This window comes from Hirsutella rhossiliensis (genome assembly GCF_020360975.1).
Source record: "Hirsutella rhossiliensis strain HR02 chromosome Unknown scaffold00001, whole genome shotgun sequence".
In the NCBI taxonomy this organism is placed as follows: Eukaryota; Fungi; Ascomycota; class Sordariomycetes; order Hypocreales; family Ophiocordycipitaceae; genus Hirsutella; species Hirsutella rhossiliensis.
Genome location: NW_025408667.1, coordinates 10,976,761 through 10,991,983, shown reverse-complemented (window position 1 = coordinate 10,991,983; position 15,223 = coordinate 10,976,761). Strand labels below are relative to the sequence as shown.

Here is a 15,223-nt window from a genome sequence, read left to right as displayed (position 1 = left end):
GATCGTAACCTTCGTCCTCTTATGAGGGCTCTAGTGTTTTTTTTGGAGTAATTTGGCTCATTTTGAAGGCATGATGGTGTTTTGAAGAGGGAAGGTTGGAATGTGGGAGACGCGCGTTCGCGACGCGCTAATCAAAGCGGCCGGAACTTTTGTCCCCCCACTGTAGCCCCTGAAGTTCTATCTGACTTGTAGCTACGTATTGTGGGGCCCGTGACCCCCTTGCTCCTCCTCCGCACTCAAAGGGATAACCAGATGACGGACGTACGCTTCTTTGTTGATTTATGGCCTCTTGCCAGCACGGCACAGCGAATATATTGCTCTCCCTGAAGCCTGAACTCATCTGGCTGGATCAGGGCCTCCGGATCGCGACGACTGTTAATCGATTCCGGAGCGAGAACAACATTATCTGACCTAGAAGGCTTATTAGAAGCGCCAGTGAAGAATTGGGTGATTGTCGATGCTGCCATTTGGAACGTTGATTAAGTTAAGGTTACGGTGGTTACCTTGTTGGCCATATGGAAATATGGGATTCCTGCTGCTAGTTATACCGGCAGTCGTCGCATCTACCGTCTGGTGAATTTCTACGTTTGGTAGTTACCCCTGCTCGTCATGAGCACGCTGTATTCCAGTCAATAACGCGTTGTTGTGGTAGCCCTGAAACGAAAATTGGCGTTGAGGCTTTCTTCTATCCTAATCAGGCATGGTCCATTGGAGCTCCAGGAGCCTCCAGACCTCTCGATCCAGTCCAGTCCAATTTTTGAAACTGCAAATCCAGTCCAGCCAAATCCACTCCAATGCTAGTCCAGTCCAACAAGATCACTGCTATGGACTTCGCCGTTCCCCCCTTCTTTGGCAACAGCATCTCACGGCATCACTCGAGAAGCTAGGCTTCAAGACAGTCCCTCAGGAACCATGCGTCATGATTAAAGGAGCCGTCATCGTCTTCTTCTATGTCGACGACATCATCTTGGCCTATCGAAAAAGGGACCAGCAAGTCGCCACGGAAGCTATATCCGGCCTGCAGCAACGATACAAGATGAGCATACTAGGGGAACCAAAGTGGTTCTTAGGGATCCGTATCCTTAGGCACCGACTTAGTCGGACGATTTGGCTGACGCAAGATGCCTATATCGACAAGATCGCTATGTTCTGGACAAACTAGGCATAAAGCTTCCTAGCACCCGATGGCCACCAACGAAGAGCTCCTTTCAGAACAGATCCAAGCAAGAGACCAAGACAAGCATATCTACCTTCAGAAGGTCGGATCTCTCCTATTCTCAGCAATTTCAACAAGACCAGATATCGCTTTTGCAGTCTCCCGACTAGCCCGCTTCAATCAGAATCCAGGCCCGACACATCAGAAGGAAGCAGATAGAGTGATCTTATACCTCTATGCCACACGATCATATGGTCTACGCCTCGGAAGTTCCGGAAGCACAAAAAGGGGCAGCAGAAAGCCGGCTGCAGCAGAGATTTTCCTCTGTTCAAGTGATTCCTCTTTTGCAGACAATTCAGTCGACAGGAAGAGCTCCCAGGGATATGTCATGACCCTGTTTGGAGGCTCTGTCGCATGGAGAGCATCAAAGCAAGCTACTGTGGCTACCTCGAGCACAGAGGCAGAGCTGCTCGCTCTTTCAGAAGCATCAAAGGAAGCCATCTTCCTCAGCAGACTGCTCCGTTCTTTGCAACTACCAATCCCGTCGCCGTTGTTAGTCGAGTGCGATAACACGCAGACTATAAGGCTCCTACAAGAAGGAAGTCCGAAGTTGTCAACCAGGCTACGGCATGTTGATACACACCAACACTGGCTACGTCAGGAAGTGCAAGGAAGCAGAATACGCCCTCGTTGGGTTCCAACAGCTGAAATGCGAGCCGATGGGTTGACAAAAGCTCTCCCAAAGCAGAAGCTAGCGGAATTCCTTCGGCTGATTGGGCTTGAAGAGATTGGTGAAAGGTTGAAACTGGAGGCTAGGCTGGAGGAGCTGAAGGACAAGATCAAGGACTGTAGGAACACCGAATGAGGCCGTCTCACGACCTACACGAACACTAGCCCGGCTCAACTGAGGTTGCCCTTGCAAGTCTGGTTGTATCTGTTCCCTCTGCTAGGGATAGGCAACAGCTAAGGGGGTGTGTCGAGAAGAAGGGTCTAAGACTTGGTCCTGAAGCCTGATAGCTACCATTCGTCACCCCCCTTTGGGTAACAACCCCCTTTGGGTAACGCAATTCAAAAAATCTCCACCAAAAACCATCAATTTCACTTACACCGATTCCAGCCAGCTTTGAAGATATTCACAAGCTGTCACTTGGAGTAGATAGAGAATTGACTGGATTTTACCTTCTGATGGTTAAATATTTGCACAGGGGTCTGTGGCTTGTGCGTACCTTGCACGCGAAATTACTATCCAGCCCCCTAATCTCCCGCTCCCTCCTGACGATGATTCTTCTCGTTATTCGTCCACCACATGGCCGAAATGCCCCCAAAACGACCTCGGCGCATTTATACTGAGGAGAGAATGGCAACTGCCATTAATTATATCATGAAAAATGGCTTGTCTCAGTACCACGCTGCCCAAAAGTACGACATACCTCAGCAGTCTATTTCCAACAGACTCAAGGGCCAATCAGCCCTGGCTGATCAAATCCAACCTCACCAACTATTGAGTAAGACCCAGGAGGCTCTCCTGGTGTCCTGGGTCCTCCGTCAAGAGTCTGTTGGCTACGCTCCCTCCCACAGTCAAATCCGCGCTTGTGTGGAGGCTCTTCTGAAGCAACTAAACAACGAGCAGACAGTGGGGCGCAACTGGGTCACCAAATTCATCCATCGCCATCCGGAGATCAAGATCAAGCGTGGAAGACGTCAGGAGGCTAACAGGTTTAATGCTTTCACGCCCCAAGCGGTTCACTGGTACTTCGATATCAGGGAAAAGGAGTATGGATGGATTAAGCCGGAGAATACCGTGGATGTTGACGAAGGCGGTATTTTGTCTGGATTTGGTAAGTTTTTATCTTTTCTTTCATTATTGCAACTAACCAGGCCTTTTTTTTCAGGTTTGGATAGCCTTGTGGTTGGGAGTGCGGACCCAAAGAGGAAGGCCCTTCTGAAAGGACCACAGTCCCGCAACTGGACCTCGTTTATTGAAGCCATCACTGCAGATGGCCGCGCCCTTACTCCCGGAATTATTTTCAAGGGCAAAGAACTCCAGCAGCAGTGGTTCGTAAAGGAATTCGGCAAAATAGCCGACTGGCATTATATAACCTCGCCTAACGGGTGGACTGATGACCATGTTGCTATTGAGTGGCTTGAGAGGGTCTATTTGCCTCAGACGCGACCAGCCGAAGAATCAGAGGCTAGACTGATCATATTAGATGGACATGGAAGCCATGCAACGGTTTGTTTCCATATCAGTCTGCAGAAATCACAGTTAACCGGAACTAGGATGAATGGATGGCCACGTGCTTTTTGAACAACGTTTATTGCTGCTACCTTCCTGCCCACTGCTCCCATAGCCTCCAGCCGTTGGATAACGGTGTTTTCAATGCCTCAAAGGCGGCCTATCGAAAAGAACTTCAGAAATTGACCTGTCTTACTGATTCTGCGCCTGTTGATAAGGTCAATTTTATACGGGCATATGCCAAAGCACGCGAGGTTGGCATGACTGCAAAGAACATATTGTCCGGCTGGAGGGTCACTGGAAATTGGCCAATATCACGATCCAAGGCATTGCGGCATCCAGAAATCCACGCAGCCACGGGCCAGACATCTCCCAAGTCTGCGCCATTTTTGCATTCTGACGATACACCAAGAACCAGCCGCCAGATTCGCGACATTGGCAAGAACAAGACTCCCAGCACTCGGAGGCGTCTTGGAGTGATAGCTAAAGGCTTTGAAGCGCAAGAACAGGCGCTTGCTGAACACAGCAACAAAATTGCGAAGCTGGAGGCAGAGGTGGCTCGGTTGCAGAGAGGCAAAAAGAGGAGGGCCATTCCGAACCCGAACAGGCGGTTTATGGCTCTTAGTGAAGTTTTGGCGGCTAAGGAAGCTATTCCCCAAGTTAGAAGCCAAGAAATTGTCGTTGTGCTGAATTCTGAGACCGAGGAGGACGAGGTCTCAGAGATGGAGACAGCGTCAGTGATCGAAGTCAAGGTGGCACATGAGGCCCATTCTGTCACCACTAGGTCTGGAAGAATTGTCAAAAATCACCGGAATATGTAGTAATGGTCATTCATCTACAGAACTATATAATTTTAATATTTTTATTCTTGGGTTCTAGTCACATTTCATGTAGTTCAAATGGTAGACTTTTGGTGGAGATTTTTTTATTTGCGCTAACCAAAGGGGGGTGTTACCCAAAGGGGGGTGACGAATGGTAGCTCTTACTGGCTCGGGGACCTCAAGAGATTGCACTATTGCCACGCGCTTAGAGACCTGGGTCGCGTCACCTGAAACCGAGGTGGGGATCGCGACGCGTGGCGGAACCTATATAAGGACGAGTGGATAACTCTCGCGAAGAGAGCAGGGCAAGGGGCATGATGGTTTTTAGGGTGCATGTGTTCTTATTCCTCCTCTTTCCTTTCTACTGTACCATTCTCCCATTTATGCGCCTCGCACTCTCTTCTTGAGTCTTCCATCTCCTTCCTTGCTGACTTACTAATGCATAGGCACCCTCTCTCCGCGTCAGCTTGCCACGTCATCCCACTTTCATCCTGTCTCGTCCCTACACCTTCAGCTAGCTATCAGGCTTCAGGACCAAGTCTTAGACCCTTCTTCTCGACAAGAGCAATCAACACATGCATTTTCACATACCCTCTGATCGGATGATACTCAACCTTCGAAAGTCCCTCTATCCACTTTTATGCCCACTTTGCTCTCTATTTAGCGACAACAGCTCGACAGAGAAGAATGAAAGGGGTCGTAAAGTGGTGAATTTAGGGATACAAGGCCCGAGCTATCTACGTGACGTAAGTTACATAAATACAGATACCTGCCGTGACCCTTTTCTTTAGTTAAATGAGGCATTGAGAAGTCTCTGTACCTGATTCGAACTCTTCATGCGTCCCACAGCTAAGGAAGCGATCGTTTGGTGGGGAGGTAATTGCATTCATGCCTTGACTCGACCGACCCCCAATTTGGTGCCGTTGCATTATGCGTGACTGCACAAGAAGAACTTTTCAAGGTGCACAATCTAGCTAGAGGGAGGAGGCCGCAAGAATTATATTTTCGCAGTGATCAGAGGGATCCTCGGTTAACCTGCATGGGCACAAAGTGGCCGTATATGAGAGGCCATTTTAGGTCCCCGATGCATGCCTCAGATCCTTCAGGTGACTACAGTAGACAACAGTGAGGTACCAAGAGTGAGCCCAAAAAGGCCGCAGAAATTTTTGGCTGTTTACAGTGTTTTGGCTGCAGTGCGTGATGGTCCTTGTTTGGACATTGTCGTCGAACCCTAATTCAAGCCATTTCTCGCTTCTTCACCCGCCCGAGGCTTATCGTCGATATGCCGCCCACCTTCGTTGGTCTTGATACTGACCTCCTCGTGCAAAGAACGGGAGGATAGATAACACGAGCGCCGTCACGCGCTAGGTGTACCAAGGCATATCATGGGGTGCATGATCAGCCGCACTTTCCGCCGACCCCCCAGGCTGGCTCATTCACCCAACAACCCATCCAAGGAAATAGTCAGCTCGGTCGAAACCGGTTGGAGACGTCAGGTGCCAACTCCATACTCATGCTATTTTCGTCGTCGAGCCGTGAGGTTTAGTCGATCTAGGGCACCATCACCTGAAAGCGTTATGGACGACCATTGAATAATCAGAGGCGAAGGCTGTCATGCAACTGCATCATATACGGAATCAAAATAAAAATGCAGTTCGAAAAGGACAGGTCACGCAGGGAGATAGGCGTTCGCCACCAAGCCCTTTGCTGCCATTGCCCCGACGCCTGGTTTCCCACAGCAAGGGTTATGCATTGGTACAGACTATAACTGCAAGGAATGGGGGGATTCTAGGCCAGAGTCGGAACCACTCGGAACAGATCGTACGGTGGGGTTCAGGTACAACAACGTCCGGGCTTTATTGGCCATTTGATCTTTGAAGGCCCTGCGGTTCCTCCACTGTTCGACTTGCTGGTCAGACGGTCCAACATAAGGAGCTGCCGTATATGATCCCTTTCCTCAGAGGAATTCCATAACAGCCAGATTTATCACGTGGCTCGGGCAGTAAAACCTGTGAAGAAGAGGATCGTACATGAAATCCAACAGAAATTTTGTCTATCATGGGGCGTCTTTGTTGCTTGCATTATCCATCATAAAGTACCCATCTTGGATACAATTCCTCAAAGAGACGACATCAAAGATCAGTGCAAACGGGGGCAGGAAGATGAAGAGGAAGAGGAAGGTCATAAAAGGTCGCTGCTGGGCGGATCAGCGACGACTTACGCCGCACCGCAACCCCGCATCAAGGACCTCGCATTCCGCGACGCAATATCATTCTGTCAATACGACCGGAGACATCATCTTAAGCAAAAATTACAATAATTGCGAACGGAAAGTTGTACCAGCACCAAATTTGGGCTCGATGGAAGATATTCCTGATGTGAGAACTCCCCCATGCCACAACATGGGGATTGAAACTGTCAGCCGGAGAAATGGACCTATAATACTCAATAAACTAGCCCCCTAATGGGGGTGCCCCTAGTTTGCATGGCGCAGTGGTTTATTGTGTATTCAACAGAAACACTATTGACGAGTTTAGGAAATTCTTTCTCAGCTGCTCCAAAGAGTACGGCTCCCTGAGGAGAAAAAAGGCAAAAGCCGCGTCGTCCGTCGCCAAACAAGAGCGTGAGCTGCCCACAAGCAGGAAGCTGGCCAGGCAGAAGGAGAAGGTGGCACTGTACGACGGAATTCTACGAAGCCTGGATTCCATCAAGGAGTTGCCAGGCATGATGCATCGCTGCTGACGAGCCTCTTGCGACCAAGGTCGACGCGTTTGGCATGTACTTTGAGTCTCTCAAGTGAGTTCCCGAGGCCGTCCTTGCTACTTGGCAGTACTGATTTGGGAAAAGGTGCCTCACGATTGCCCGATCCCATGCCGTCATCGGCAACGTTGCCAACGCACTGGCCCTGATCAACCATGCTGTCAAGCTGTGCGGGAACGCGGTTTCGAAACTGCCCAAATCGACGCTCAATACCAACGAGCCACCTCTAGGCATTGAAGTCTCTGCCGACGCGCTTGACTCCCTGACACGGCTGCTCAACGGCGAGCTGCAGCGCCACCGAGCAATCGTCCACATCGACAACCTTCGCAAAGCCGACGGCGACAACGCGGCAACCGGCCGGGGGGTGCCACTGATTGAGCGGCTTCTGTTCCTGTTCGACTCACTTACACGAGACGTGTCAATGGTACAATGGACAGAATCGTTGGCTGTCTGCTGTTTGGTTGGACCAGATCTGCTGTGTGTACTGGAGGGCGGACTGTTTGGCAGGGCGCGCGCGACGTCCGCAAACGTTGCTCGAGGGCCGCTTGGCAAAGCCACCTCGTCCGATACGTCCAGCTTTTGCATCAGCTGATCTAGCTGCTCTTCCACTCCGACCAATTCTCGCTTAAGCTCCCGGTGCTCCTGTTTCATTTCCTTGTTGAGCTCTTCGCTCTTATGTCGAAATTCTTCCTTGGATTTCTGGACCTGGGCTTCCAAGCCTCGGATCAGATCTTCCTGTCCCTGAATGATGGTGCTTTGTTTGTAAACCGTGGCGTTCAGCTTCCTGATCGTGTCGCTTTGCTCGGATACTCGATGTTTCAGCTCCACCATCTCACTTCCCATCTTCGCTAGCATCTCTAGAACCCTCTGCATCATCGATTTGGCGGTTGGATGCCATTCTCTTGCTCGGCTGCCTCTGGTAAACTGAATGGAGGGAGTCGAAGTGTCCTCTGCTTAGGCTGGAGCTACCCCCCGGTCACGAGATCCAGAGCTACGGAGCTACATCTGTACTATCTTAGCATTTCACGACTTCTACGGTAGCCCAATTTGTTAGCAAACTGAGGTAACGCTCTTCACGCGCGGCATTTCATTGGACAAGTGACCTAGTCGTGGCTTCTCCACACTCAAAGGGCATGACGGATAAAAGCTTGTCCGAGTAAGGAACATCTGTACTAGCTCGCTACGTCTGACCCACTCGTGAACCCCCCAAGGAACAGGAACAATAGTGTTGAGGGTAGGGTTCCCTTGAGGTAAATTACCTCGAGGTAAATTACCAAAATTTCGAAGTAAATGACGGTCACAAACCTGAGGTTTATGACTTGTCATAAATCACGTGATTTCTAGAGGCTAAAGCTGCAAAAAAAATCGTAGTAATTCAAGCAATTTAACAAAAATATCGATTGCGAGGCTGGCTCGAGGAGCGTGTAAAAGGGGTATGATATTGCTGGTGTGTCTGGGCTAAAAATGGACTGCACTTGCTGCCAACTTGATTGAGTTCGGAAGCCGGGGAACAGATACTCCGACTGGCTTCGTGTTTCCATGTTATAATACTAGTCCCGATTAGGAAAGAGGTTTATGACGGTAAATTACCAGTCTTTTGGGGTTTTTTACGTCAGTTGGTAAGTTGGGGTTTATGACGTCAAAAAGGTATCCCTAGTTGAGTCAAGGCATGACTGCAATCACCCCCTGACCAAGGCATCGCCTCCTTAGCTGTGGGACGCCTGAAGGACTTGAGTCAGATACAGAGACTTGTCAATGCACCCGAATAGAGGGCCAAACGGGGTACCTGTACAAGTAGGGAGCCTTCTGTCCCAGTAGCTAGGCCGTGACATGCATCACCAAATACACATCTTTGACCCCCCCTCTGTCGAGAAGAAGGACCGAACGAAGTGAGGCCTCTAGGTTTCTCTAGGTAAAACAGCTCGAAGCCAGGTAAGGAGGGAGGTTTGTGGTCCACTGAGGGGTTCGGAGCATCTCCTATTCGAACGGGATCTTCCAAGGAGTTCGGTATCTCTTTTACTGGCTCGGGGACCTCAAGAGACTGAACTATCGACCTAATAGCTTGGAAAGCTATTGATCGGGGAGATGGAGCTGAATGTACTGACGTAGATGACTTACGTGGCCTTCAGTAAGTGGCAAGGAGTGCCCTCTTCCTGATAGAATGTATACTATACCTGAAAACGGGATATTAACTTAGGAAAGGCATTGAGGGATATAAAAGGGGAGGATTAAACGGAGCCATGGGAAAAGAACGAGCAATGAACAGATGCGTTTCACAGACCCTCCGATCGTAATATGCTCGACCCCCGAAAAATCCCTTTACCCACATCTATGCCCACTTTTGCTCTCTCCTTCGCGACAGTTACCGTGCCTTTTTTTCATCACCACCCCCCATAGCAGACCTGGGAGGGGATTGGCTGACTTCAAAGCCCCTGTAAATTGAAACGTATGTCGGGTGGCAGTGCGAGTTGGGGCCGTTGGGGCCGCACCAGCCACGAACCGGTGCGTCAGAATGATCAACTGCTCCTCAAATTTCATTTAAGAGTACTTACGAGAATTGAAGGTTCGGCTGCTTGACAGAGACCATGTTTGCCGTAACAAACAATTCTCCTTCGTTTCACCCCGTTCCAGATTAGACTTTTGGCCCTCGGATGACACAGTTTTGTTGTGACTTGCAACTTGACCATTGTGCAAAGCAGCATGGTGATCGAAACTACTCCGAATGCGGCAGGCAAAGAGGCCGACCGCGACATGCGCATCACTTTCGATGACGCAGGTGACGCTCAAGCCTTTCCTGGCCGAGCGAAAGATGCGGATTCTCGGTCGCTGTCGCGAAGACGCACCTCCACCTCTTCCAGAGTTGACCCTCCTTCGACCTCGCATGCGGGCGTTCATATTGAATACCGAACACTCTCTATCAATATCGACGAGTCTCGCGATGTCGAAACAGTCATTTTGGCAGACACGAAGGCTGCCAGAACGGATAGCCAAGACTACTTCGCAAGCCTTAGCTTCCACAAACTCAACGTCGATCAGATCTGCCAACAGCTCAACGTCGCCAAAGACAAAGGCTTGCCAGACAGTATCGTGGCGATCAGACTTCGTCGAGATGGCAAAAACAGGCTCGCCAAGCCTAAGGCCAACTACTGGAAGAAGATACTCGGTTATGTCTTCGGCGTCTTCTGCTCTGTCCTCTGGGTTGGCGTTGTCATCTTCTTCATCTGCTGGAAGCCCTTGAGCGAGCCGCCATCCGCCACTAACCTTGCCCTCGCCATCTTGGTCATCGTTGTCATCCTGCTTCAGGCTGGTTTCTCGGCGTTCCAGGACTGGTCTACCCAGCTGACCATGAAATCGATTACCGATCTCCTGCCTGCCGAGGCTCTTGCCCTCCGCGACAGCAAACTGCAAAAACTACCGGCTACAGAGCTCGTCAGTGGCGACATTGTTCATATCCATGTTGGAGACAAGGTTCCAGCTGACCTTCGCCTGTTGAGTCACTCCGGTGATATCAGGTTTGATCGCGCTGTCTTGACTGGTGAATCGGACGAGATCGAAGGTGCGGTTGAAATGACTGACCATAATTTCCTGGAAAGCCGCAACATCGCCTTGATGGGGACTCTTGTCGTAAACGGTAGCGGCGTTGGCATCGTTGTTCTGACAGGAGCCCGATCCGTTATGGGGCGCATCGCCAAGGCTACAGCTTCTGCAGAGGAGCGTGCAACATTGATTCAGAAGGAGATCTGGCGGTTCGTCCGCATCATCATATGTCTGACCATCGTGCTTGCCTTGCTTATCCTCTTCACCTGGCTCGGTTGGCTGAGGCGAGATCACTTCGCCTATATGAACGTTGTTGCGATGCTCAACAACGTCATGGGTTGTGTCGTTGCCTTCATCCCGGAAGGTATCCCCGTCACCGTGGCCTTAACACTCATGATGGTGGCACGCCGCATGAAAGCCGTCGACATTTTACCCAAAGGAATTTCGACTGTCGAAACCCTCGGCTGCGTCAGCGTTATTTGCTCTGACAAGACGGGCACGTTGACGCAGAACCAGATGCATGTCAACTCGGCTTCGTTCATCGACGAGAAGGTTACATTGCCCGAATTCCAACACAACCTGGACAGCGAAAAGACAGAGGCGTGTGTCCTGAAACTGCATCAAGCTGCATTACTGTGCAACGATGCGACGTTTGATCCAGCCTCCATGCACCTCCTTCCTGTCGCCAACCGTGAGGTTCAAGGCAGTGCGACGGACGCTGCGATCCTTAAGTTCGCCTCAACATCAAAGAGGCGCGAGAAGGAAGAGACGAAGCTGCCTAGGGTGTTCCAGATCCCGTTCAACTCGAAGAACAAGTGGATGCTTACTATGCACCGCCAATTCGAGACCTACAAGACTGCAACGGAGTACCGTGTGTTTGTCAAAGGCGCTCCGGATGTCCTTTTGCCGGCTTGCACCAAGTATTGGTCGCGAAAGTTGAACGCGGTTGAAGTCCTGGATGCTACGGTCAAGTCTGCTTTCAAGCATTACCACGACACACTTTCCAAGAACGCGGAGCGCGTGATCATTCTTTGCGAGAAGTCTATCAGCCCGGTTCACCCGCTGAACACGAATGCCTTCAGCGACGAAGTTGTAGAGAACGCCATAAGTGACCTCACCGTGGTTGGTATTCTCGGAATCATCAACCCACCCCGACCTGAGACCGCTACAACAGTCGCCGAGTGCCGTCGTGCCGGCGCAAGGTTTTTCATGGTCACTGGCGATTATGGCCTCACAGCGGCAGCCATCGCTCGCGACACAGGAATCTTTACGGGAGAGGGCGAACCAGATATGATCGAGAAAATCAGGTCAAAGCAGGGGTTGCGAGTCCAAGACCTACGTACTGCACGAGCAAACGGTGAGCGACACAGTCTGTTGCTCGAAGGCCAGTCGTTGGGGACCCTCATGCTTGAGGATTGGGATCTTGTATGTGAATACGGCGAGATCGTCTTTGCGCGGACCACTCCGGAGCAGAAGCTGCGCATAGTGAAAGAGTTCCGCAAACGAGATAATATTGTCGCCGTTACTGGCGATGGCGTCAACGATGCACCCGCGCTGCGCGCTGCGGACGTGGGTGCTGCGGTGGTCACTGGCAGTGACGTGGCCATTGATGCGGCGGATCTTGTCCTACTGGACAAGTTCGACTCCATCATTGAAGCCATCCGCCTGGGTCGCCTTGTCTTTCAGAATTTGCAGAAGGTCATTGCGTACCTGCTGCCCGCCGGAAGTTGGTCCGAGATCTGGCCTGTCATGCTGAACGTCTTCTTCGGGGTGCCTCTGCCGCTGAGCTCGTTCCTCATGATCATTATATGTGTCTTCACTGATCTTTTCTACTCTCTGTCTTTGATCATGGAAAAGGAGGAATTCAACCTTCTCTCACTGCCACCTCGCAACCATAAACGCAACCATCTCATTACCGTTAAGATTTACATCCAGGCCTACTTATTCATGGGAACAATGGAGGCTTGCATTGCGCATGCCATGTTTTTCTTGTACTACTGGAAAGAGGCAGGCATCCCGATCCAGCGGCTCTTCTTTTTGTTTGAAGGATACGCGGACGGATTCCACGGATATACAGAGAACCAGCTGACGCAGTTCAAGGCCACCCACCGGGCAGTGCGTGTACTTTGTCACGCTAGTTGTTCTGCAGTGGGGCAACATTTTGGCTGTGCGGAACCGCCGACTCAGCATCTTGCAGGCAGATCCTGTGACCAAGAAGAGGCGGAATCCCTGGCTGCTGCTTAGTATACTCATCAGTTTTGTGATTGCCATCTTTGTTACAGAGGTTCCAGGCATTCAGAATTTGTTTGGCACGGCGTCGGTCCCGATCGAGTTCTGGATCATCCCGATCCCACTGGCGCTTGGAATTCTTTGCATGGATGAGATCCGCAAGCTAATAGTTCGCCTATTTCCGGAGGGGCTCGTGGCTAAGATTGCTTGGTTTGCCAAACTCAAACTCAAACTCAAGTCCCAGTTCTCGCGTCATATGTTTCTTAGTTATCTGTACGACGGGCATCCGTTGACTCAAGTCAAACTACTTACTTTGCCTGAGGAGCAGAGTGCCAGAGGTCGGTCATAATACGGCTCGAGGACATAACGACGCCGAAAATCCCCTTGGCGTGCGGGCTGCCGCAGGCTTCCCCGGCCTCTCCGATTCTCTTCCTGCTCTACACAGCGCCTATCTACTCTGTGGGGGAGCCGAACTCACGCTTCGGCTACGCAGATGACGTGGCCACCCTGAGCGGGGGCCGGTTCGTACAGGACATGGGCGCCAGGGCCATACGCGCCGCGGGCGAGCTCATCCAGTGGGGAGCCGATAATGGCATAGTGTTTGACCCAGGCAAGACAGAAGTCATCCACTTCACAAGTCCTAGGTACAAGGAAGATCTGCTGGTCCCTCGCCTCCCGGCAGGCTGGCAAACCACTCAATCCTGGCAACCGGTTCCTCAATTCAGTTGAGCAACTGGCAACTCAATCAACGCAATTCTTCGTCGGCTTATTAAGCCGGCAATTCAATTCGATCTCGTGTTGATTGAGGGAATTGTTATTATTATTATTATTGTATTTTCCGTCCAGCGACCTTTAGGTCGCTCAGGTCCCCGAGACGGGGCACAGGACGTGCTGAGCTGCTGGAAGTCTACTATCGCGGAGTAGGCCCACAATACGCGAAACGAAACGAGTACCAATCCGCGTCTTCTGCCCCTTCCACAGAACGTAAACAATCCACCATTCAGCATTTCATCGGCTCAAAGGCGCTTCTTTGCTCAGCCTGCTGCCCGTCAGCGGGACGTTCAGGCGCGACAGCCATGTCTTTCGTTTTGGCCTCACAGGGCCGGTTCCGAGAGCACCCTCCGCCCGGCCGAGTCGGGTAAGAGAGAATGTGTGTGTGCAAACAAAGGGAAGGGAAGGAGGGAAAGCGGTTGCTGCCGCCTAGTGGCGAGGGCAGATCGTTCCAAAGAACGAGCTTGCCTTCGCCACCTTGACGAACTGGTCGAAGTCTCGCCTATTGCTCGGTTGACCGCCGCGCTCGGTGAGGGTGCCAACCTCATCCGATGTCGCGGCGCGATCTTCCGGCAATAGAAGAGATGCTTTGGTTCTTTCGTCGACCACATGAGCACGTCAGTCGCGCATCGTCGTGGTTCAACCTTTCGTGGTAATCAGCGAAGTCCCCGTGGTGGCTTCTTGCTGCGAGCAGATGGTGGAGCAGAGGTCGTGGAATGGTAAGTTCTGGCGGGCAGCCAGTCGTGGCATCGAGGTCGAGGACCCTGTACTGTTGGGGTGCAGAAACTTCCCACCAGGCTTTGAATGCGTCTTTTGGTCGCTGCCTAGCGACCTTGCGCAGATATGCCAGCGTCGGGAGAGCGTCTGCAGGCTCGGGTTGAGAGGTTCCTGCCTTTGCTAAGGCGTCTGCCTGCTCGTTACCTGGGATGTTGGTGTGGCCGGGGATCCAGCGGATCTCAGTGGCACCATGTTCTGCGGCCAAGGCCTGGAATTCCAGGAACTCCTTCTGGGAGGAATCTGATGGCATGCCTTGAAGACACGTCGCGACCGCGAGGTTATCGAGGCATACGACAATCTGGTCTGCAGCCGGGAGGCTCAACGCAGCACGCAGACCCTCTAGGAGCCTCTCGCCTCGGCATCAAAGACCTCAGCAAGCCCAAGACGGCCGTTACCGCTGAGGACGGTGAGTCCATCCTGGGGGAGAGGGATCCGTCCGAGTAGACGATTGCTGTCCGTGGAGCAACTGATTGGAGCCACTCGCCGAAGTTTGCCGCCGATTCTTCTTTCGGCGCAGTTTGCAAGGGTCCACGCTGGTCGCTGGCGAACCTGATTGAGGGAATTGCCGTTGACGGTGAAAAATGTGTAGGGTAGGTGACCAGTGCGGATTATGAAGAAATCTCAGCCAAGCCGGAGCATCAGCAGTTCAAGGGCAGATTGACAATTGGACCAATCATCCATTCTGACAAGGGTCCCTGGCTGTTATGAACTCGACGCCCTCGTGTTTGAACCTGGCGTCTACGCGTTCATGAGAAAGGGGGGAAGTGACTCAATCATGGGGCCGGAATCGGGCTTTTTGTGACGCTTCTCAGGCTCTCATATCATCCCACTCTTCTCTTAGATGGGCGACTCTCTCGATTCTTTGCCTTCTGCAGGCCCTCAAGGCAGTCGAGAATGGGAAAATTTCCATGGCAGCACTTTCGCGGCTACACCAAA

General features: G+C 51.6%; 5 protein-coding genes across 5 annotated transcripts; 3 read left to right on the top strand and 2 right to left on the bottom strand.

The window, feature by feature from the left end:
- Positions 1-794: 794 nt before the first annotated feature.
- On the top strand, positions 795-2,021 carry HRG_01390 (reverse transcriptase (RNA-dependent DNA polymerase) domain-containing protein; the record flags this gene model as incomplete). Its single annotated transcript, XM_044859861.1, has 5 exons — positions 795-836; positions 881-1,146; positions 1,523-1,677; positions 1,742-1,879; positions 1,942-2,021. 5 exons carry the CDS (start codon positions 795-797, stop codon positions 2,019-2,021), a joined length of 681 nt encoding a protein of 226 aa, XP_044726261.1.
- Positions 2,022-2,462: 441 nt separating this feature from the next.
- HRG_01389 (helix-turn-helix, psq domain-containing protein) lies at positions 2,463-3,464 on the top strand (the record flags this gene model as incomplete). The annotated part of the gene is made up of 3 exons (XM_044859860.1): positions 2,463-2,693; positions 3,114-3,211; positions 3,437-3,464. The coding sequence occupies 3 exons, from the start codon at positions 2,463-2,465 to the stop codon at positions 3,462-3,464; spliced, it is 357 nt and encodes a 118-aa protein (XP_044726260.1).
- Positions 3,465-7,199: 3,735 nt separating this feature from the next.
- HRG_01388 (uncharacterized protein) lies at positions 7,200-7,846 on the bottom strand (the record flags this gene model as incomplete). Its single annotated transcript, XM_044859859.1, has 2 exons — positions 7,200-7,372; positions 7,459-7,846. 2 exons carry the CDS (start codon positions 7,844-7,846, stop codon positions 7,200-7,202), a joined length of 561 nt encoding a protein of 186 aa, XP_044726259.1.
- Positions 7,847-9,673: 1,827 nt separating this feature from the next.
- On the top strand, positions 9,674-13,468 carry HRG_01387 (e1-E2 ATPase domain-containing protein; the record flags this gene model as incomplete). Its single annotated transcript, XM_044859858.1, has 4 exons — positions 9,674-12,625; positions 12,708-13,012; positions 13,068-13,077; positions 13,145-13,468. The coding sequence occupies 4 exons, from the start codon at positions 9,674-9,676 to the stop codon at positions 13,466-13,468; spliced, it is 3,591 nt and encodes a 1,196-aa protein (XP_044726258.1).
- Positions 13,469-13,939: 471 nt separating this feature from the next.
- HRG_01386 (RNase H domain-containing protein) lies at positions 13,940-14,968 on the bottom strand (the record flags this gene model as incomplete). The annotated part of the gene is made up of 4 exons (XM_044859857.1): positions 13,940-14,105; positions 14,155-14,641; positions 14,683-14,907; positions 14,950-14,968. The coding sequence occupies 4 exons, from the start codon at positions 14,966-14,968 to the stop codon at positions 13,940-13,942; spliced, it is 897 nt and encodes a 298-aa protein (XP_044726257.1).
- Positions 14,969-15,223: the final 255 nt, after the last annotated feature.